This window comes from Rhineura floridana, chromosome 1 (genome assembly GCF_030035675.1).
Source record: "Rhineura floridana isolate rRhiFlo1 chromosome 1, rRhiFlo1.hap2, whole genome shotgun sequence".
Classification (NCBI taxonomy): domain Eukaryota; kingdom Metazoa; phylum Chordata; class Lepidosauria; order Squamata; family Rhineuridae; genus Rhineura; species Rhineura floridana.
The window spans coordinates 271,475,390-271,499,834 of record NC_084480.1 but is presented as its reverse complement, the minus strand read 5'-3'; the positions used below and the strand labels follow the sequence as shown (position 1 = coordinate 271,499,834).

The following is a 24,445-nucleotide window of genomic DNA, read 5'->3' as shown; positions in this document are numbered from 1 at the left end:
ATGAGGATTGTTCGGAGAGAGAAGTTTTCTTCCGTCCTTGAAAAAAGCATCGATCTTGCCCTCCCGCCCTAGATTGCACTGACGACGAGACCCACGACCATTTGATACTTCATGCAGAAGTGTGGTGCTGCTGACATCTTCTGCTGTTCGAACAGACACCCATAGGGACCATTACCACGTTTATCTTGCTTGTCTTGCAAAGGCATTCTAAAGCACAGTCACTACTTGGTATAAATTCTCACAGTCTTAAATTTTAGTATGTCATATAAATCTGATACTGAACTGTAGGCTACAAAAGCTCATAAATTGGTTAGCCGTTAAGGTGCCACAAGACTCCTTATGTTTGCTGCAAGAGGAAATCCAAACTGAAATAGATTACCACCCCCCAAAAAGCAGATTGTGGAAGTCCGCATTTTTCCCACTCTGACTGCATGACTGTATGTTAAAAGTTGTTAAGGGGATGTAATTTGCATTAAGGCATCTTGATTAAGCACTCTGGGGTATCTCCTGTTACCTGTTTTGCCACATTATTTCAATAGGTGATGTGGGCTGAACTACTAGAACTGAGTATGGGTTGTCTGATTTAAATTTAGAAGGTTGCCTAGGTTGTCTTAAGACATCTTTTCCACCTTGATGTTTCTGTGTTATAAAGCAAACACTGAAAGCAGTTTTAAGCTTACTTCACACCTATGAATTTGAGTCTTCTCAAAATTAACAGTTAAGGTTCTGTATTTTGAGGTTCTGTATTTCTTCTTCACAAGAAATATTCCTAAATTCTTACATTTCTGGAATGTGGTTCGATTGCTACTTCACAGAGTAGTGGCAATGTTGTTGTCATTGAGACCCTCTTCATGAGGTTGTTACTTGGTAAATCTCATTGATTTAACACACACCAAATCAAGATACAGGTTATATCCCAGGGTGACATCAGGGTTGGGTATTCCATCTTTTATAAAATGTCTAGGTTACACTCTAGTAAAATAACTCAAGGGTGCTCAAACAATAATAAAATTTTAATAAAGATAAAAGAAATATCAGCCATAAAACTAATCAAATCCAACAGAGCTGTACTGAAATCAGTTGTAAAACATGACGAAAAGACTGAAACAAACAGGCTTGCGACCAGGCTAGCTTTCCAGGAGAGGGCATGCGATGGATAAGGTGCCACCACCAACATAAAAGGCCCCTCTCCAACTGCAGTCTAGCTAATCTTGGGTTGTGGGGATACGCAGAGGAGGGCCTCAGATGAAAAATGAAGGGTACTGTCACATTGGTGTGAGACAAGGCTATGTTCCCAAGCCATTTAAAGATGTATAGGTAATAGCCAGCAGTTCAAATTGTGCCTGGAAATAGACCAGCAGCCTAGGTAGCTTTTTAAAAATTGGTGAGATGTGTTTTCTGTAGATGTTCTCAGTCAGCAGCCTAGCAGTTGTATTCTGAAGTTTTCAAGAAATCTTCAAAAGCAGCCCTATGTACAGCATGCTGCAGTCTGAAAGGTTACCAAGGCATAGATGTGAACTGTGGCAGGACATGTGTGTCAAGATGTCTTTGGTGTGTCAACCATAACTGATAAAAGGCAGTGCATGCCCCAAACACCACTTGGGCATCACTGTCCATTGACAATGGAGGTGCTGATAAATTCAGCAAACTGAGATCCTGATCTTTATGAGGAGTGCAGCCCCATCCAGAACAGGTTGGAATATCACCTTTGCCATTGGATGGACCCTTTATAATAATAATAATAATAATAATATTTAATTTGTGTGTCGCCTATCTGGCAATTAGCCACTCTAGGCGACGTACATTAAAATGAAATAAAATACAATAATATCAAATGCAGTCACATTAATAACAATAGATAAAATAAATACTGGACAGTCATCAATACATATATAAAACAATTATTTTAGCAGCATACGATAGATAACAAAATCATGGAGATTTACCCATTCCAAGGACCTCAAAGGCCTGTTGGAATAGCCACGTCTTCAGGGCCTTGCGGAATACATCTAGGGAAGGGGCATGTCGAAGATCACATGGGAGGGAGTTCCAGAGAGTGGGGGCCACCCTAGTACCCACCAACCTAGCTGTTTTGGTTGGTGGGATTGAGAGAAAGCCTTGTGTGGCTGATCTAGTTGGGCGGCATAATTGGTGGCGGTGGAGGCGCTCTTTCAGGTAAACTGGGCCGAAACCATACAGGGTTTTAAAGGTTAATACCAACACCTTGAATCGGGCCCGGAAAACAACCGGCAGCCAGTGAAGATCAAATAATACTGGCGTAATGTGGTCCCGGCGGCGGCTGTTGGTAAGTAAGCGCGCCGCTGCATTCTGTATAAGTTGTAATTTCCGGGTCATTTTCAAGGGTAACCACACGTAGAGCGCATTACAGTAGTCCAATCGAGAGGTGACCAGGGCATGTACCACGAGCGGGAGCTGTTGAGCAGGGAGGTAGGGTTGCAGCCTATGTATAAGGTGTAATTGATACCAAGCTGCCCGGCTCACGGCCGAAATCTGAGCCTCCATGGACAGCCTGGAATCAAGAACAACCCCGAGGCTGCGGACCTGGTGTAGGGGCAACTTCACCCCACCAAACACCAGGTCAACATCTCCTAACCTTCCCTTGTATCAACAAAACCTCCATCTTGATGGAATTAAGCTTGATTTTATTGGCCATCATCCAGACCATTATTTTTCCTAGGCACTTACACAACACTTGCATAGCCTCGCCTGTATAGCTTCACCTTATATGAATGAGAAGTTAAGGTGGGTGTTGTAAGCATATTGGTGACACCCAACTGCAGATCTCCAGATGACCATATTCAGTGTCTTCATGTAAATGGGAGACAAGATACAAGTGTGTGGACCCCTCAGAATAAATGCAGTGAAGCCACACAGTATTCAGGAACTGGATATCCAAGTAGAAGCAGGACCACTGAGGCACGGTACTTCCAAACAAAATAGATTGTCCAGAAGGCTACTGTGGTTGATAGTACTGAAAGCCATTGCACAGTGGAAGAGAACAAGGAGAGTCATTGGCTGGCTGTCCTTCTCACACCAAGGAAAGTTCTATACCAGAACCTGTATGAAACCAGATTGAAATGGATGCAGAAAATCAGTTTTATTCAAAAAGTGAAACTCCTGATTCTTTGTCCAAGTGATGGATATTTGTGACCTGCAAATAGCAGTTAAAATTCTTAGGGTTCAGTAAGGCTTTCTTTAGGAGCAGCCTCAAGACTGACAGTTTCCTTCTGAAAAGATGCATTTTAATTATCTTTCATGTTAATGCTGACTCTGATGGTTTTAATATATCTCATGTACTGTTTCTTTTTGTTTTAAATTGTTCTGATTATTTTGTTTTATTTTGTACATTTAATTGGTGCCGGCCACCTGTTTTATAGTGAAAAGATGGACTAATGTTACTTTAATGAGTAAGACTGCATGCCTATCTGTGAGTAAGTACCATTGAAATCAATGGGACTCAATTTGTAAGCAGATTCTGCTTTAAATTGCCTCTTCTATCCAGCCAGTCAATTTCATCATACTATATGGTAGCTATGTAAGAAAACGATCTGTGTAACCTATTGAGTGGTAATAATAACTTAACCATATGTTGGTAGTTGATCTTGTGATAAAATTGTTTTGCACTAGCTCTCTTGTATTGAATATTGTGTATTAGATATTTCTGTTGTAAGAACACAAAATTTTTATTCTAGATGGATGACAAAAACAATATTTCTATTTTACTAATTATTGGCTGAAGTGGATAACTATAAGTAGTTAAAGGAATTTAAAAGCTTGACGATACCTTGGCTTCACTTACATTTTGAAAAATATGAGTCAGAGGAAGCTGAAGGATCTATATTTCAGGAGCAATGCAGATGGTTGTGATTCTGAAAGCAATTACTATAAATATCTGGAATTTCTGCACTATCTCAAATATGTGAATTAGCCCTGTGTCTAAAGAAAACAAAATCCTGAAGTTCTGGCATCAAAGTGAGCATAACAAGGGGTATGAAACAGAAGTTGATTTAGGTCAGTTAAGAGTACATGTTGTCCAAATAAGTTGTTTCACTGACATACTGTACTTGTGTCATTTTGAGCACTGTACAAAAAAAGGCCAGATCCCTGCCATTTATGATGATGAAACAAATTCAAAGCTGTTGAGCTGCTCTTGATTTACTGCAGCCTAAATATATAATTGGATTTATTCTTTTTTAAAGTGCAGTGCTTTGCATATATTAATCTCTCAACCACTTCAAGCTATGGGAGAGGCAGAATAAAAATACTTAAATAAAACTTGGGCATATTTATTTTGCTTGCACTGACAATTAATTCTTCATGACTAGTGTATAAGAAATTTGCTGTGTGGTGCATTCTGCAAAATATGGTCTGAAACATGATAAACATAATTTTAAGACTTTCTCAGTCTTTATACATATATTTAGTAGTGTTTAACATCCTAATCCTGTAGCCCTTCATTTGGATGGAAGGCCCATTGATTTCAACAGGAATTGCTTCCAGGGAAGTACAGTTTCTGTACTAGCCCAGATGTTGGAGGTTTCCCATCCTTGGAGTAACAGATATAGAATCAAAGGCAGGGGTGAGGAATCTATGGCTCTCCAGATGTTGTTGACTCCAACTTCAATTAGCCCCAGCCAGCGTGGCCATGGACAGGGAAAATGGTTATTTGTTTATTAAGAAATGTATGTACTGCCCTCTGTCAAAAGGCCACAGGGTAGATTACTACATAAAAACAACACATTAACCATTCAACACAAAAACTTAAAACAATTATTTTGCTACAACTTGCAATAAAAGCAGCAGCTTCAAACTATTAATAAATTATTTCAGTCACAGTTCCTCCTGTCTAAAAGCCTGCTAGAAGAGAGATGTCTTCACATTCCCTAAAAGAAAATAATGATATGGCACGTCATGGTGGAGAATTTTAGGGCAAGAACATACGGAAGGCCACAATGCTATAAAAGCTTACTACAAGTTAAATATAAAATATATTGTTTCCATCATTGCATTTTAAAATCGATAACTTTCAGAACAATCCTATGTATGTTTACTTGAAAGTTTATTTATTTATTTATTTAATTTGTATCCCGCCCTTCCTCCCAGCAGGAGCCCAGGGCGGCAAGTTAGTCTGAATATATTTATTGAGGCTTACTCAATATAGGACTACAGCCTCAATATTCTTTTATCAAAAGATCAGTTCCTAACTCTCAACTATCTGTGCAATTATGTTTGAGAGGCTGGATTACAGAATGAGTAACTCTGGGAGAAATATATTGGGTTAAAATATGCTTTAAAATCTGTGATTCAAGTGTTAGATGTGATTAATAAAAAGAACCAAACATGCCTTTCTGTGGTATATGTGCATAACCACTTTCCCTCAGGTATTGGTGAAATAGTATGTGAGAATAAAAAGTAAATACTAACTGTGAAAGATAATTTATTCCAAAACAATAAATTTGTTAAAAGTTCAAATGCTTATTTTAAATATTTTTGTAGTTTGTTGATACTATTTTAGGGAGAAGAGAACTATGATGTGCATCTACTTGTTTTAGTATTTATAGATTAAAATCTATAAACTATGGGTTTATGAGTAGACCTATTGATATCCATGTACTTAAGTTAGTTATTTACATTATCTTCAATATGTCTACTTAGAGTATGATTTAGTTCAGAGTTTCCAAAACTGTCATCCATGGGCCACCAGTGGTCTGCAAGCTTCATTCAAGTGGTCCGCAGCATGTCCAAATTAAATTTTCATATTGATTTTAATTGTATTTTTATTACTACTTTTATTTTTTAAATTGTATTTATTTATTTATTTCATTCCATTTCTATACCGCCCCTAGCCAATGGCTCTCTGGGCGGTTCACAGCAAGGAATAAAATACAATACAGTAAAAAAAATCAGATAAAATCCCTAAAACAAACAGCTAAAGCATTTAACAACTTGATATAAAATTAATTTAACATTAAGCAATTAAAATGCCTGGGAGAATAAAAAGGTTTTAACCTGGCGCCGAAAAGATAGAAGAGTAGGCGCCAGGCGCACCTCATCGAAAAGACTGTTCCACAATTCGGGGGCCACTACTGAAAAGGCCCTAGATCTAGTAACAGCCCTCTGAGCTTCCCTATGGGACGGGACTCGGAGGAGGGCCTTAGATGTTGAACGTAGTGAGCGGGTAGTATTACAGTATTACAGTTTGAATTCTATGGAATGTAAATTGTAGTACAATAAAATACAATATAACAAAGAAAGAAGGGATAAAAATACAATTAAAAACCAGACAGCATCTAGCACAGCACAGTGGTCTGCAAACACCATCAGCAATTTTCAAGTTGTCCGGGGGGGGGGGAATTGAGGACCAGTGATTCAGTTGAATACAGCACTATGAATTTGAATTGTTTTTAAAGTTTTGAATAGTTTACATAATCTCAAATGCAGAATTATATGGGAAATACATGCATAAATGACCAGCAGTGTTCAAATCTGGGTACTGGAATGTTTCTAAAGTTATTTTTCAGTTGACGCAAATTTTATTTTTTTCAGCACACCTAAGATACATAATAAAATATTTGTATGGTGATCCTAGAGTCTGCTGTATACTCAATAGTAACATACTGAAATGAAGTGTAAAAATGTACAGCAAAGATATTTGAAGTCTCGCCTGAAACTTTATGGTAAACTTTGTTGCATCTGCTGGTGGGTATTTTTACATTTGTGAATGTTAAATTGGCACTATCAACAGAAAACTAAATGGAAATCATATTTAGAAATGTAGAACAAGATGTGCACAAGCTAATTGTATGGCCACTCAAAATTGCTGGGAGAGAGGTTTCATTGCTCCAACAGGATGCCCAGCTACACGTTATCCCCAGATCATCAGTAGTTCGTCATGACTTAAGGCTTCAGTCATATGCATGGGAGCATACGACTCACATGGGAGCAAATCCCTTTTGAAAATGGTGGGCCTTAGTTCTGAATGAACAAGTCTAGGATTGTCCTTCACATCTCACTGAAGCCAATAGAACAGGTTAGTTTGTTGCAACTGACTGAAATCCTGATGCTGTAAATGGAACTTAGTCATTCCTAATGTTAGTTGAATTTGGCATTGGGGCTTAAATGCAAGAAGGTTACTCAATGGCCTTAGGCATGAAGCTTTAAACAAAAAGCTCACTGAATGACCTTTGATAACTTACTTATTTTATACTCTAATGGTTATAGCACTGGTGGGGAACCTCTGGCCTATAGTTCTGATTAGACTTGCTGGGCATCTGAATTTGGCCTTTGAGGCTATTTTGGGCAAACAATGACCACCTTTCAGTCATTTGACATCATATGATGTCAGGTGTGGGGATCTTTTATTTCCTGTTTTAGCGCTAAGTGCCACAGCACTAATGTTAGAGATGATTATTATTAGAATTTATTACTGCCCTTCACTTACTGCCCTTCACGCAGAGGTCCCAGGGCAAGTTACAACAATTTTAAACCACATAAGGAAAACTTAATGCCTCATTTTCATTTGCTAACATTCAATGAGCTACTTGAGGATTGCCTGTGTTTCTAACCTGTTGGATAGATATTACAAGTTGTACCAGGGGCTTGTGGCATGGCTGGTCAGGAACAGGAGAGCCTCTAGGCTTGGCTATGGTATAGAGCTCAGCCTGTACTGTTGCCTGCTCCTGGATTCAGTAGACTAGCAGTAAAACCATCTGAATCCCAGATTGTGGAGGGAACAGTGTGCATACTATCTTTTGGTGGACTTGCCAAAATGATTGTCTACCAGTAAATTAGCTGAAGAGGTTTTGCTTATCACTCAAGAATTTTTTTTTTAACTTTGATCAGCAGATTCCATGGCACATAAGAATAAACATTTTTGTCAGTGTATATAGTATATATAATATTAATCTCATCAATGCCTAATTTGTTAGTCTCTTTGTTCTCTTCTATCTAATTGACGTTTTAGGTAAAAGAGAGCTATTTCAGGCTGTGTTCATATTTTAGTGGTGAAAATATGCAAGATGAATTTTCAGAATTGCTGATGATTTATAAACATCAGATATTTATTCATTTTCCTTGTTTTTTTATTTCTTTGAAAAGGTACATACCAGGGACAATGGACAGGAGGGATGAGGCATGGATATGGAATGCGGCAAAGTGTTCCCTATGGCATGGCAACTGTGATCCGTTCACCCCTCCGGACATCTCTAGCATCACTACGTAGTGAGCAGAGCAATGGCACTGTCCTACATGATGTTACATCAGACAGTCCAGCTGGAACAAGAGGAGGATTTGTGTTGAATTTTCACAGTGATCTTGAAGGCATTGGTAGTAAGAAAAAAGGAGGCTTGTTCAGAAGAGGATCACTTCTTGGAAGTATAAAACTTAGAAAATCAGAATCAAAATCATCAATTTCTAGCAAACGTAGCTCTGTGAGGAGTGATGCTGCAATGAGCAGGATTAGTTCTAGTGATGCCAATTCTACCATTAGTTTTGGAGATGGAGACTGTGATTATTGCCCAGTAGAAGACCACGTTGATGCCACTACAACAGAAACATACATGGGAGAATGGAAGAATGACAAGCGTAGTGGTTTTGGTATTAGTGAGCGCTCAAATGGTATGAAATATGAAGGGGAGTGGCTAAATAATAAGAGACATGGATATGGATGTACCATGTTTCCAGATGGCACCAAGGAAGAGGGAAAGTATAAAAACAATGTTTTGGTCCGTGGAATAAGGAAGCAGCTTATACCAATAAGAAACACAAAAACTAAAGAAAAGGTGGAACGTGCACTCGAGGGTGCCCAGCGTGCAGCTGCCATGGCAAGAACTAAAGTGGAAATCGCAACCTCAAGGTATGTCATTTCAAAGCATTTTATTCCTTGCTTCAATGACACAAACTAGAATTTTTTTGTTAGCTATGGGTTATATTGGTAAAACTACAAGTGCAGGTTTCATTTACACTTGCTACAGTGGAATTGTGCATGCGACTAAGAAGATAATTTGGTTCGACAATTTTGAGCCCCATTGGATTAAACTAGATTGCTTTAGCGTTATAAGCATTTATTGTATTTATTTATTATTTGATTTATATCCCGCCTTCCTCCCAGCAGGACCCCATTGTAGGGAGTCTTGAGTGTACATATCCACTTAGGAACCTAGCCGTGTGTGCCTTCCCCATCCACTAATTCTGATCTTGGAATTGCTTCTAGCTACGTCCCCTGTGATTACCTTTAAAGGCAAAGGCTATAACAGCTAGCTTGATCAAATGCCCTAGCAACTTCAGCGTTCCCTAAGGATTCCCCAAGCCTATAACTTCTGAAAGAGACCCCATAATTCTATATAGTGGGGAATTGGTTTGGCATTTGGATTAGTCTGCTTTGTTTCAGGAATTATGTGGGATGTACTTGCCCCATAGGTGAGACAAACTTTTGTTTGTTGTTATGTGCCTTCAAGTCAATTACAACTTATGGTGACCCTGGGAATCAGTGACCTCCAAGAGCATCTGCCGTGAACCGCCCTGTTGAGATCTTGTAAGTTCAGGTCTGTGGCTTCCTTTATGGAATCAATCCATCTCTTGTTTGGCCTTCCTCTTTTTCTACTCCCTTCTGTTCTTCCCAGCATTATGGTCTTTTCTAGTGATAGGTGAGACTAGATAGGTATTTTGTGACAGCCATATTAATTTGTTACATTGAATGTCTTGCATAAATGCAATGTTGTATTTTTTAAACTCTTATATTTTGTTAGCAGCTGCTTTGGGAGTAGTAATGCTGAAGAGTGCGATAAAATTGTGTAAATACAAAAACATTTTTGCATACAGATTACTATAAAGCTTCATGGGTGCTTTCTTACAATGCAAAATATTTTGAGGGCCAATTCACAAGCTTCTCACAACTTAGTTGTACCTGCCACCTTATTATTATTATTTCCATTTATAGACCGCTTACTATCTAAAAGATCTCAAAGCAGTTTACAATAGAATACACAAAGTACAATAAAAACATATCAACTTAATTTACAAAGCAAAATACACAAACAATATCCATATACATAAACATGTATATAAACACAGTATAAAGGTCAGAATTCACCAAGGGAAGCCCATAAGCTGCCCTCCCTGCTCTGTGAAAGAAAACAAATTATGTTGACCATGGAGGAGGGCGACAAGCAGGTAAAAGGTTATTGCTCCCATGGTGCGGCTTGCCACCATCTCTCTTGGCTCTGCTTCCTCCCGGGCGGGGCGGTGGGAGTGCCCACCAGCTGCAAGGCTCCAGGACTCAACCTTGGTGGGCCTGCACATCCATTGTTCTGAAGGAGGAGCCTCCCTCTGGGAGGCAGGTTATGAGGTTATGATCAGAGAGCAGGACAGACTTTTGCTGGGGGCTGCAAACACTGCAGTAGAATCTGGAGAAAACAACTCATAGGCAGTACTCGATCTCAGACAGAGATTACAAGGAAAAAGAAACCACTGGTCAATGGAGTTTGCTTCCGAGCAGGCACTATGGGCTTGCACTGCGGAGGCTGACGGCGCTGGAATCATGTGTATCTTAAAGAGGCACCTGTTCCCAGACTAATTACTTGCTGTGGGTCTGCAGGCTTGGTGTCTTGCCTCAGTTCAAGAGAATCATACAGCACTAAGGCCTCAAGTCTCGTTTCAGATTACCGTTAACCCTGCGCGCACTCCTTTCAGCTCCTGACTCCACCCCTTGATAGATATGAAATGTTCTATTTCAAATTCCCTGATATGGAATAATATTAACATGACTATAGAACCTATTAATGGAAGATAAACATTTCAAATAACAGTCCTACAACGTTATAACTATATCCCCAATTGCAAATTAATTCTTTGGTAAGGTACATTAAATCAGTGGGTTTTAGAAAAACCATTTTTTAAAAAGTATGATAGGGGTATATTCCTGGAAAATTATATAAAATTTTAAAATGCACTATCCAAAACATTTATTCAGAATATTATATGAAATTATACGGTGGATAATATTTTGGAGTACTTGCATTACAGTCTTAGCAAGAAAGTGTTCTGAAACTTAAATTGGAAGGATGTATTTGTATTACACTGTTTTAAAAAAATGACCAACTGACCCCTGGCATTTAGATTAAATCATCCTGCTTGTAGGCTATAAATCCTAAGTGGTACATTCACTGTACATGCAGTAATGGTGATTTTTTTAAAAAGTATGAGCTGGGAAGAAGGTTCATATTTGAATGTTATGCTGAAAAGCAATTTTTAACAAATGTACAGCAAATGTATATAGAACTCTGATTTAAAAGGCTGCACCTAGAAAGGAAACATACATGATTACACAATTTGCCCTCCAAGGAATGTTGGTAGCTTGATTCCGTAAAGTAAGGAAGAACTTGGCAAGCATTATCAGCTAACGAAGTGTAGCATCGATAGCTTAGCTTAAAATGTGTTCAAGGAACCATCTTATTAGACATCAGATTAATGACTCAAAGCTGCTTTTGGTTTTTTGATTACTAATATATAATTTGAAAAACTAGATTGCTTTTCCACTGCCTTTTAAAAAGAGGAATTCTTTTTAATGAATGCATTTTTAAAAGAGGTTTTTGTTTAAAAAATGTTTTTGTTTAAGAATCATCAAGGGTTTGTGATAAAAGGCCACATTTGCAAGTACAACAAAGTCAAAAGGTATGGGTTGTGTTCTGCACCGGTATTGTAACCTGAGCACTCCCACTTCACTCCTCCCTTCTGTAATTATTTAAACAAACCACAAAGAGGCTAGCTTAGTCTGCCATCCAAACGTAGATTGTGATTGCTGGCCAACATGATGCCATAGGAAGTCCATTCTGCACAACATAGGATGTGGACCTTTAATGTTGTGGCACCGACACTTTGGAATTCTCTTTCCTTAAATACTAGATAGGTGCTATCTCTGTTATCTTTTCAGCACCTACTGAAGACCTTCCTCTTTCAACAAGTCTTTTAAGTAGAGACCATGTCCCAGTCTGCATCTGTGCTGGAATTGCCTGTTAAGATGTTTGTAAAGTTGTTTTAAAAAGATGTTTTTAAAGATGCTTTGTTTTAATATGTTCTAAAGTCTTTTGTTTTTAAGATGTTTTAAAGTTCTTTTAGCATTTTTGTTTGCCGCTCTGGCCTCCTTCTGGGAGGAAGGGTGGTATATAAATTAAATAAATAAACAAATAAATAATAGTTTGTTCTTGGTTTTGCAATCATGATTTGCTAGGGCAAACCAAACTACAATCCTGGGTTTGGATGTTACAGTAAGCTAGCCTCTTCAGGGTTTGTTTACCTGCTCATAGAATGGAGGAGCAAAGTGTGGCTACATGCATGGTATGGCTTAATAAATGTTTTATGGCTTAGTTTTTATTTATTTTATTATTTTATTTATATCCCACCCTTCCTCCAGCAGGAGCTCAGTTTTATGAAGAGTTTTAAGTGTAAATGCAACCATTGTCAGTTTCATGTGTCTTGAGTCAGGCCATTGATCCATCTAGTCCACTGCTGACACATATCAGCACTCCAGGGTCTCAATCAGAGGACTTTACTAGTCCTGCTACTACATGGCATCTCTTTCAACTGGAAAGGTCAGGGATTGAAACTGAGACCTTCTGTATGCAAAAGCAGGTGTTATCATTGAGTGATAGCTTCTCCACAAAGAAGTAAAAGGTCCTGCCCTGGACCTACTTTTTAAACGACTAGATATACAGAAGCAATATTCAGGGGAGCTGCACACCTTGAATGTATTCCTTAACTGTGGTGTGACACAACTTCTTTGGTGCTAATGGAATGATTAAAACTGACTGTGGAGAAGTAGAACCTTGGGTCATCTTGGATGTTGCACAGTTGACATGCGCGTAATTTTTGATGGGGTGGGTGTTCATGCTGAGAGTTTGACCAGAGGGATGGGAGGGGGACTGATTAACTCTTTTACATCTAGCTATGTTTTCCTTAAAATTGCTTGTGAAAGTAAAGGTATGGAAACTGCTTTTCCATCTGTCCCTTTTCTCCCATTTCTGGAAAAGTATCATGGGGAGAGGTGGATTTCAAGTGGGTTAAAGGGCAAGTGGGCAAAGATTTGGGCAACCCCTTTGCTCACTGCCAAGCTACTTGGAACTGTCCCTCTGATTAGACTTGCAAGCCTTCCGCAGCTGCTCTTCATAAAAAAAAGGGGGGGGATACTGTTACATAAATCTTGTAACATCTAGTTTTGGCTGCAAGACTAAGTAGTTTTCCCTTCTACCTCAAGGGTTGCATGGGTCATATATTTCTTCTCCCCCAATTCCCAGCTCTTGGACCCAATTGCTATGAACAAGCAGCTGAGCAAAGTAGGAGCTACTGTGGCAGGTGTTCATGCAGCCCCTTGTCATAGGGATCTGTGGTTTTTCAACACACCATGCCAAGCCAAGTCCTTTTCACAGCAATTTTAGATGGTCATCTCTTCAGATACACATGGGTCAGCCTCCCCATGCCTGTTTTAAAAGTGTTCTTTGAAACCAGCTGCTTGTTTATATTAATAGTGCTTAAGTCACACTGAAGAGCTAGCTACACGTTACATGCAGAAGTGTGTAACAAATCCCCAAATTATTGTTCTTTGTGGTTTTTCTTTTAAAAAAAACAGACGGGGTGGTAGAATTTGGAGAAGAGAAGCAGCAGTATAGGAGGGGTGCTTAGCCTTTTACCTGCCAGTTTTCTACACTAAATTGTCCCATTCTTTCTCCCTAAAAAAAGGGAGGGTTTCCCCTTGTGGATGCATGTTTGCCTGATGGAGGAGGTTGCACTACACTAGTTTGTTGCCTGCTCTGGCTCAACTAAAGAAAAGCAGGGGCTGAAGTGTATGATGTACATTGTGTTACAGGATTTCATTGTTTGGGCCTAGATTAGGTTATGAGTAATATCTGGACTGGCTGGGGAAAGCAGTTGTGGCTGAGATAACACAGGTATGACTTTATGAAATAAAATGGCACTTGGGAGTCCTGCAGAAGCTAATTTCGTGGAGAAAGGCAGATTGGTGTGTCTTTAGGCTAGGTGTGCCTTTAGGCTAGGGTTGTGTTGCCTGAATAGTTTCAGTGTCATTGGAAGAAAATGAGGGTGTATGAGGGGTCTGGAATCCAGGGGTCTGGTCCACACATGTGTATATGTAGATATGTTCCAGTGTAAGTAGCACAAGTTTATCTTATAATGCTTTGTATCCATTAGAAACCTTTTGGAAAAAATTAGGCCTCAGTTGTTTATTTATTTTTATTTCATTAAACTTATAGACCGCCCCATAGCCGAAGCTCTCTGGGCGGTTAACAAGAACAAAAACAACATAAAAACACAATAGCATATAACACATTAAAACGCAATTAAAATACAGAATATTAAATTAAAACAGTTCCAATACATACATTGTTGTTGGCAATGTAACCACCTCCTTGCACGTGTCAAAGCTTTTGTAGAGTACAGGGAAGTGAGCCATTCCCATTTCTGTCCTTGTTAGCGGAGCCTTGTTAACCATTGCTTTTAATGACCCCCTCTTAGGGTACCTCCAGAAACCCACTTTCTCCACCTAGCAATTGTAGAATTGTAGAACTGAACAGGAAGTGTGGGAAAAAGAAACCCTCATAAGAGATGCCAATGAACAGGGGAAATGAAACAAAGATCGGTCAGGATTTATCAGAATAAGGATAGGCAGAATCTATATGTGTACTGAAGGTATCATGCTGATTCATCTACCTCACATTCACAAATCCTGCAGTATGGAAGTGTCCCTCTCTATTTTTTGTACAGCTGCTAATATTCTAGTCTAGTTATGTACAGAGTATGCAGTTTAGAGCTCACATTCATTCCTGTAGGGAGAGTTGCTCTGTAATGGAGAGGGACAGATCAGCTGTGGTGCATCTGCTACTGAGTGTATCTCTGCCTTCCTTTCCTCAGAATCTGGCTGGCAGTCACTATAACACAATGAGAAGTGCTCATATTCATACCAGTGTCTACCTTCACATACAAAACTGGGCTTATTTAGTTGAATGTTTATCTGAACCCTGTTTCTGTGATAGACTTCTTTGGCCATCCATCAATGAACATATCTAGATGTTCTTTAAATTTGAACACTGGAGCTTTTGTTTCCATTCTGCTTGCATGAATGAATGAGCAACTAATTAGAAAGGTTTCATAGAACCATGTTAATTGCAAAATGTGTAATTCCCTGTCACTGGAAATCCTATACTGCATATTATAGGATTTCTCAGTAGTCTATGGGTATGGATTACTTCAGGCTTTCATCAGCCTCAGCCAGCATGGCCTGTGGTCAAGAATGATGCTCTTTCTAGCCCACAACATCTGGAGGGCACCTCTTTGGCTTTCACTGCATTACAACTTTGTAGATGTTCAAATGTAAATGTGCATACTTTGAATTCTGTCCTTCGTTACATGTTTTCTGAGTATTTCAGTGATATGCATATTACCCAAGCTTGTAAAAATAACTTTACTGGGCATCTGGGCCCAGTAAAGGCTAAGTAAGTTTGAAACATGACTACATTATGAAATTAAACACTGGGATTTAACAGGATTTTAAAAATACTCTCTGATTAGGGTATTGCATGTGAGGGCAGATGTACAGTACAGCCAGTGGTGTGCTGGTAAATGTTTAACAACCGGCTCTCTGGAAAAAAAAATCCAAGCTGGATTTAGAAAGGGAAGAGGCACCAGAGATCATATTGCAAGCATACGCTGGATAATGGAATGGACCAAGATATTTCAGAAGAAAATCACCCTGTGCTTTACAGATTACAGCGAAGTCTTTGATTGTGTAGATAACAAAAAGCTATGGAACAGTTATAAAAGAAATGGGGGTACCACAGTATCTGACTGTTTTGATGCACAACCTATACTCTGGACAAGAGGCTAGTGTAAGGACAGAATATAGAGAAACCAATTGGTTCCCCATCGGAAAGGGTGTGAGACAGGGTTGTATTTTATCATCCTATTTGTTTAATCTATATGCAGAACACATCATATGGAAAGCGAGATTGGCCCAAGATGAGGAGGTGTGAACAATGAGGGAGAAATATCAGTAATTTAAGATATGTAGATGATACCATACTCTTAGCAGAAACCAGTAATGATCTGAAACGAATGCTGATGAAAGTTAAAGAAGAAAGCACAAAAGCAGGACTACAGCTGAACGTCAAGAAGACTAAAGTAATGATAACAGAAGATTTATGTAACTTCAAAGTTGATAATGAGGACATTGAACTTGTCAAGGATTATCAATACCTTGCCACAGTCATTAACCAAAATGGAGACAATAGTCAAGAAATCAGAAGAAGGCTAGGACTGGGGAGGGCAGTTATGAGAGAACTAGAAAAGGTCCTTAAATGCAAAGATGTATCACTGAACACTAAAGTCAGGATCATTCAGACCATGGTATTCCCAATCTCTATGTGTGGATGTGAAAGTTGGACGGTGAAAAAAGCAGATAAGAGGAAAATCAACTGCTTTGAAAAAAGACAAATAATTAGGTGTTAGAACAAATTAAACCAGAACTGTCACTAGAAGCTAAAATGATGAAACTGAGGTTGTCATACTTTGGACACAATGAGAAGACACGATTCACTAGAAAAGACAATAATGCTGGGAAAAACAGAAGGGAGTAGAAAGAGGAAGGCCAAACAAGAGATGGATTGATTCCATAAAGGAAGCCTCTGACCTGAACTTACAAGATCTGAACAGGGTGGTACATGACAGATGCTCTTGGAGGTCGCTGATTCATAGGGTCGCCATAAGTCATAGTCGACTTGAAGGCACATAACAACAACCTCTTCAAAGTACTGATAAGCCTCTTGTTTTAATTAAAATAATAATTATAAATTTTTGCTTTTAACACTAATGGGAGTTAATTATCTTGCATATGCCCATAGTACATTTTCAGATACTTTCAGACCCTCTGCAATTTTCAAGTGGTCTATGTAGAAGAAAAGTTTGGGAACCCCTGGTATAAGACATCTGCTTATGTCCCTATGCTGCTGTCACCCCTCATTTAGGTGCCTGGGATGCATTCGTGTGGACATACCTCCTTACAATTATGGAAAGTGATTCTTAATAATAAGTCTCCAGACACAAAGTTACATAGGTATTAGTTGTTTAGTAGAAAATTCAGAAGTGCAGAGTCCCTTCATGATAGTTGCAGCCACGTACACTCCTTTTTGCTCCTGGATTAAGAATGAGATATTTGTTAATGCATTCTCTCACAATAACAAACATCTCTAGGAGCCAATCAACATGTAAGTGGAGAGCGTTAGCAACTGAGAAGAGTCTTCTCAGTGGCTGACTCACCTCCTTTCACTCTGATTGGCTCCAATCAGCAGGAAAGGCAAGGAAGCATATTAGAAGACTGTTCTCAGTGACTAACACCCTCCCTTTTCATAATAATAATAATAATAATAAATACATTTATTTCTGAGTCGCCTATCTGGCCGAATCAACGGCCACTCTAGGCGACGTACAATTTCATCAATAAATACAATAAAACCACAAAAACCATAATAATAATTAATAATATCAGTATTAAAACTAAACCACCCCAGAGGTCCCATAGGCCTGCCTGAACAGCCAGGTTTTCAAGGCCTGGTGGAAACCTATCAGGGAAGGGGCATGGCGAAGATCGAAAGGAAGGGAATTCCAGAGGGTGGGGGCCACAGTCGAAAATGCCTTCTCTCTGGTCCGCACCAGCCTCACTGTCCTAACTGGTGGGACCGAGAGAAGGTCTTGCGCAGCTGATCTCGTCAGGCGGCATAATTGGTGATGCTGGAGGCGCTCCTTCAGATAAACTGGGCCGAAACCGTATAGGGCTTTAAAGGTCAATACCAACACCTTGAATTGGGCCCGGTAAACAACTGGTAACCAGTGTAGATCTATCAACACCGGAGTGATATGATCACGGCAGCGGCTGTTCTTAATCAAACGTGCCGCCGCATTCTGTATCAGTTGCAATTTCCGGACCGTTTTCAAGGGTAACCCCACATAGAGCGCATTACAGTAGTCTAGGCGAGAGAAGACCAGGGCCTGTATTACCCCTGGGAGTAGATGGGCAGGCAGGTAGGGTTGCAACCTCCTAATCAGATGTAATTGATACCAAGCTGCTCGGCTCACTGCCGAAATCTGAGCCTCCGTGACAGCTGGGAGTCAAGAATGACCCCGAGGCTGCGGACCTGGTCTTTTAGGGGCAATCTTACCCCATTGAACACCAGGTCTATATCCCCCAGCCTGCCCTTGTCTCCCACAAGCAACACCTCGGTCTTGTCAGGATTTAGTTTCAGCCTGTTCCGTCCCATCCATCCACCCACTTACGGATTCCAGGCACTTGGAGATGGTATCCACAGCCAACTCTGGTGAGGACTTAAATGAGAGATAGAGCTGGGTGTCATCCGCGTATTGGTGACACCGCAGCCCAAATCTCCTGATGATGGCCCCCAGCGGCTTTACATAGATGTTGAATAACATGGGGGAGAGGATAGAACCCTGTGGCACTCCACAATTGAGAGGCCAAGGGTCTGAAACCTCATCCCCCAATGCCACCCTTTGATGCCTGTCTGAGAGATAGGAACGGAGCCACCGTAAAACAGTGCCCCCTATTCCTAATCCCTCCAGGCGTTCTAAAAGGATACCGTAGTCAACTGTATCAAAAGCCGCTGAGAGATCCAGGAGGACGAGGAAGGTGAATTCTCCCCTATCCAGCGCCCTCCTCATATCATCCACCAGAGCGACCAAGACTGTTTCAGTTCCATGTCCAGTCCTGAAGCCCGATTGGAATGGATCCAGATAATGCTGACTGTAGGATGCTTGGAAATATAGGGACCCTGCTCCCATAAAAGCAGGGGGACTAAGACCCCCTGGGCGACTACCCTCCTGGTGCTTATGGACATGACCGTAAAATATTTTGTGACGTGCAAGTTCGATATTATTTATTAAGTGTGTTTAGGATTACACTGATGGCATTCCCAAATATGTACTTCCCATAACACAATGTTTGTCCAAGCCTCCACACTTGGGGGGGGGGGCACTACTTGCACACCCCTTCCATAAGCACATCAAAGTTGGATACACACCTGAACCAAGACCCAGACAAAAGGGCACTCAAAACAAAAAGGTAATTACAGTGGCTGAGTAAATCTTGTACAGTGGTTATACTAACTGGGCAGCCACTGTCCTTCATATTTTACAAAATACTTTTTCCTGTACAAAGATTAAATTTCTGTGTATGAAAAAGTAATATATGAAGTAGTCTCAATAGTGAGAAAAGTAAACAAGTGAATGGTGATCCAAATGTTTTTCATTCTCACGTTATGAAGCTAGCTGCCCGATGATGTATCACCTTTCCTACGCATGCAGCGTAGACTGAAACAACAGCACCCAAGCCACCATTCAATATGTGCATGTGTTCTTTCCAACATGAATCTACAGGTCTCAAAACGTAATGTGTCACAAAGTCCTCAAACACCTTATAACATGCCTCAAACATGGTCTCTTGTTCTACCAGCATGCCTTCACACCATCACTTTGCCAAAACATAAGGATAGGTAAATTGCTTTTAGGGAGGTTCACAATTATGATTTCCTATTTATTTAATCTAAAAATATTTAAAATACATAAAAACAGCCAGGGGAAGATATTGGAGAAATATAAAATAAATACAAATAAAAAAGGGGGGGGAGGTGAAGAGACCTTAAATGTGCTACTCACCATCTCTCAGCCTGTCCTCCCCTCAGGATGAAAACAATGGAGAAACAATGGAGAAGGACACACTTAAAATGTAGAGGAAAAAATTATCTACAACCATAGTGTGAAATCAAATACTTATTGGGACACAGTATGAAGAAATATTTATATAAACATGACTATCAAATATGTTTATGAATTACACAATCTGTAAATATATTTATAGTGCAATCCGATGTTTGTTTACTCAGAAGCAAGTCCCAATGTATTCAATGGAGCTTACTCAAACTGGGAAGTGTGCAGAGAACTACAGCCTCAAGTGATAAGGAACTTGTTCTTTCAACTTGTTCTTTTAAGTTGAGACCTTATCCCAGTCTGAGTCTGTGTTGGAATTGATTTTTAATATGTTTTTAAGCCTTTTCTTTTTTTAAAAAAAGACTTTTTTTTAAAGCTTTTAAAAAATATTTTCAAAGATGTTTTAATATATTTTAAAGTCTGTTTTTTATGATGTTTTAAAGTGCTTTTAGTGCTTTTGTTTGCGACCCTGGGCTCCTACTGGGAGGAAAGGCAGCATATAAATCAAATAATAAATAAACTTCATTCACCCAACCCAAAATTCAGAATCATGCCTCTTTAGGCTGTTTTCCAACAGTTTATTCTTGATTTATGGTTATTGGATTTTAAAGGGATTTATTTCTTATTGTGAATTGCCTTGGTTTCCTAACCCTACCTCACAGGGTTGTTGGAAAGACTCCATACACACACACACACTGCAATGTATAAATACATACAGTCCATATAATAGTTTATTGTCAAACCAGTTGGTCATTGCAGAAAAATCAGCATTAGTTTAAAAAAATCAGTATTAGTTTCCTACAGAATAAAAACTGTAATACCTGCCTACTTGCTTTAAAATAGGACTGGAGGAAGACAGAAAGAGTTAGAACACAAACACAATTCTTTTTTACATTCACTCAAAAGTCCCATTAATTTACAGCATATTCATAACCATGTCTACTCAAAAGGAAGTCCTATTGAATTCAATGGGATTTACTCTGGGCATTTGGGATTAGCATGCTTTTACCCCCACAAAAGCAAGTATTGGGAAGGTTTTGAAAACACTGCCCAGGATCTGACTCTAGCACACAAGAGGGGGAAAAACTGAAATGTATATACTTACCCAATTTATGAGATTTTCAGATAAATGGCGGGGGGGACCACCATTTTCTGGCATTGCAATGAGGTTTTCTAGACACTGCCCAGGTCAACCAAACTGGCTTCACACTGATTGGCTGCAATCCTGAATGGGCGGGGTTAGACTGAGCTACGAAGTGCTATACAGGACAGATTTGTTTTAAAAAAAGATTTAACACTCGGGGGGGGTGGCTGATGTTTTTATGTATATCTCGAGAACCGGACCACCTAGAAACTTCTTTTTTTTAAATTAAAGCTGAGAATCCGGGCCACCTAAGGGGCTAAACGGGCGCCATGCAAAGAATCCAGGTAAAACCCGGCTAACCGGGCAATATGGCAACCCGAACTACAACTCCCATCAGCCCCAGCCAGCAGAGTTGCAGTTCAAACAAGTAACTTTTTTAAGCTGTACCCAGAAGCCCATGCTTCTGGCACATGTTTTTCGTCCACCAGTCAGAGGAGCAGAAGACTTCCCCTGTTTCCTCTGTTAACAAACGGCTCGCAAAATTCTCAAAATTTTTACAATCGTCTTCCGCGAGCCCGTACGAGCCGGTTCCAGCACGCCACTGAGTACAGCCATACAAAAGGCATTCTGGATCAAATTCTCTAGGGGTAATAGTGCAAGAGGAAGGATGCTTTGTGTAATAGTATTTATTAGAGCCAGTGTGGTGTAGTGGTTAGTGTGTTGGACTACGACATGGGAGACCAGGATTCGAATCCCCACACAGCCATGAAGCTCACTGGGTGACCCTGGACCAGTCACTGCCTCTCAGCCTCAGAGGAAGGCAATGGTAAACCACCTCTGAATACCGCTTACCATGAAAACGCTATTTATAGGGTCGCCATAAGTCGGAATCGACTTGAAGGCAGTCCATTTCCATTTCAACTGTAGTTGGATGGATATTTTAGTATTGCATTGCAGTCGTTGCTCATATGGAGACCAGGAGAGGGAAAGACAGTAAGACAGAGAAACAGCCCCAGAGTTTAGCAACTGAAAATATGTGAGCTGGGTATTTAGTCTTGGGTCAGTGCAAAGACTGACTGCCCTGTTAGGTCTTGGTGCAAGTTCACATATTAAGCAGAGGAAGGTCTAGGTTTGCCATTGAGCATACACTCTCAAGGAAGTTACAGCCAATCACACCTCTCTTGACAACTGTTCTTTCATAACAGGTGTTTGCCTTGTTCGTTGCTGCATGTACATTGTTAAGTAGAAACATAAAAGCTTCTTCAGTGTGCATCCAAAAAATGTAGTGTGTGATGTGCCCTTGAATATGGATTGTGAAGTCAACAATAAGAGGAATTTACAACATATGTGACAATAGATTCAGTCATGTAATATTTTTGCAGTTGATAATATTTATTTGAAGGCACAGATGTGTAACTTTATGACCCCCAATTTTCATACCAAGTTGATTTAGATCTTGTTACTATATTGTTAGAGCCAGTGTGGTGTAGTGGTTAAGGTGTTGGACTACGGCGTGGAATCCCTGCATAGCCATGAAGCTCACTGGGTGACCTTGGGCCAGTCACTGCCTCTCAGCCTCATGAAAACCCTATTCATAGGGTCGCCATATGTCAGGATCGACTTGAAGGCAGTACATTTACATTTTTTACTATATTGTTAAGGGACAGTTTGTATGTAAAAAGTGAAATGGGATAAAATATTCAATGGAAAGCAGGAAAAGAGAGGCTTAAGGATAAGAGGAAGTGTTTTTTTAATAAAAGAAAAAATGTTCCTCTTTTATTCCATATGACACTGTAGATATGGCCAATAGGTTGTGGTGGTGACTTTGAGAAAGATTCTGTAGTGGTACCCAGACTTTGGAATGGCCTCTCCCAGAGGGGCTTGCCTGGCACCTTTTTTGGGTCAGATGAATACAGTCTTATTTTTCAAAGCCTTTTTAATTTATTTATTTATTTTATTTATTTATTTTGTTCGATTTATATACCGCCCACAGCCCAAGGGCTCTCAGGGCGGTGCACAACATGGATAAAATACAATAAAATCACAAAAACAGTAAAATATACAGTATGAAATGAGTAAATAACCAAGATAGATTAAAAACACAAATAGGTTAAAATGCCTGGGAGAATAAAAAGGTTTTAACCTGGCGCCTAAAAGATAAAAGTGTAGGCGCCAGGCGCACCTCATCAGGGAGACTCTTCCATAATTCGGGGGCAACCACTGAAAAGGCCCTAGATCTTTTTACTACCCTCCGAGCTTCCCTGTGAGTCGGAGCTCGGAGGAGGGCCTTACATGTTGAACGTAGTGAGCGGGTAGGTTTATATCGGGAGAGGCGTTCCGCCAGGTATTGTGGTCCCGCACTGTGTAAGGCTTTATAAGTCAAAACTAGCACTTTGAATTTGGCCCAGAAACAAATAGGTAGCCAGTGCAAACGAGCCAGAACAGGTGTTATATGTGCAGACCGCCTAGTCCTCGTCAGCAGTCTAGCAGCTGCGTTTTGCACTAGCTGTAGTTTCCGAACTGTCTTCAAAGGCAGCCCCACGTAGAGCGCATTGCAGTAATCCAATCTAGAGGTTACCAGAGCATGCACAACTGAAGCGAGGTCGTCGCTTTCCAGATAGGGACGTAGCTGGGCTACCAACCGAAGGTGGTAGAACGCATTCCGTGCCACCGAGGCCACCTGCGCCTCGAGAAACAGGAGTGGATCGAAAAGAAACCCCAAGCTATGAACCTGTTCCTTCAGGGGGAGTGTAACTCCATCTAGAACAGGTTGAACATCCACCATCTGGTCAGAGAAGGCGCTCACCAACAGCGTCTCGGTCTTGTCAGGATTGAGCCTCAGTTTATTAGCTCTCATCCAGTCCATTATTGCGGCCAGGCAGCGGTTCAGCACATTAACAGCCTCACCTGAAGAAGATGAAAAGGAGAAATAGAGTTGCGTGTCATCAGCATACTGGTGACAACGCACTCCAAAGCTCCTGATGACCGCACCCAGCGGCTTCATGTAGATGTTAAAAAGCATAGGGGACAGTACCGATCCCTGCGGGACTCCACAATGGAGAGTCCAGGGTGTCGAACAATGTTCCCCAAGCCCTACCTTCTGGAGACGATCCACCAAGTAGGAGCGGAACCACTGCCAAGCAGTACCTTCAGCTCCCATCTCCATGAGTCTCCACAGAAGGATACCATGGTTGATGGTATCAAAAGCAGCTGAGAGATCAAGGAGAATCAACAGAGTAACACTCCCTCTGTCCCTGTCCCGACACAGGTCATCATACAGGGCGACCAAGGCTGTTTCAGTGCCAAAACCGGGCCTAAAACCGGATTGAAACGGATCTAGATAATCGGTTTCATCCAAGAGCACCTGGAGCTGGCTAGCGACCACCCGTTCTAAGACCTTGCCCAGGAATGGAACATTCGCTACCGGTCTATAGTTGTTCAAATTATCTGGGTCCAGGGAAGGTTTCTTCAGGAGTGGTCTCACTACTGCCTCTTTTAAGCAACTAGGGACCACTCCGTCTCTCAAGGAGGCATTTATCACTTCCCTGGCCCAGCCAGCTGTTC

General features: G+C 40.4%; 1 protein-coding gene across 2 annotated transcripts in view; it reads left to right on the top strand.

Annotated features, from left to right (window-relative positions):
* The window catches only part of JPH1 (junctophilin 1), a 117,728-nt gene that overhangs the window by 1,129 nt on the left and 92,154 nt on the right, over window positions 1-24,445 (top strand). For both annotated transcript variants that reach the window (XM_061601559.1, XM_061601549.1), the window contains exon 2: window positions 8,119-8,875. In XM_061601559.1, the coding sequence (XP_061457543.1) occupies window positions 8,119-8,875 (757 nt within the window). The remainder of the gene's footprint in view (window positions 1-8,118; window positions 8,876-24,445) is intronic.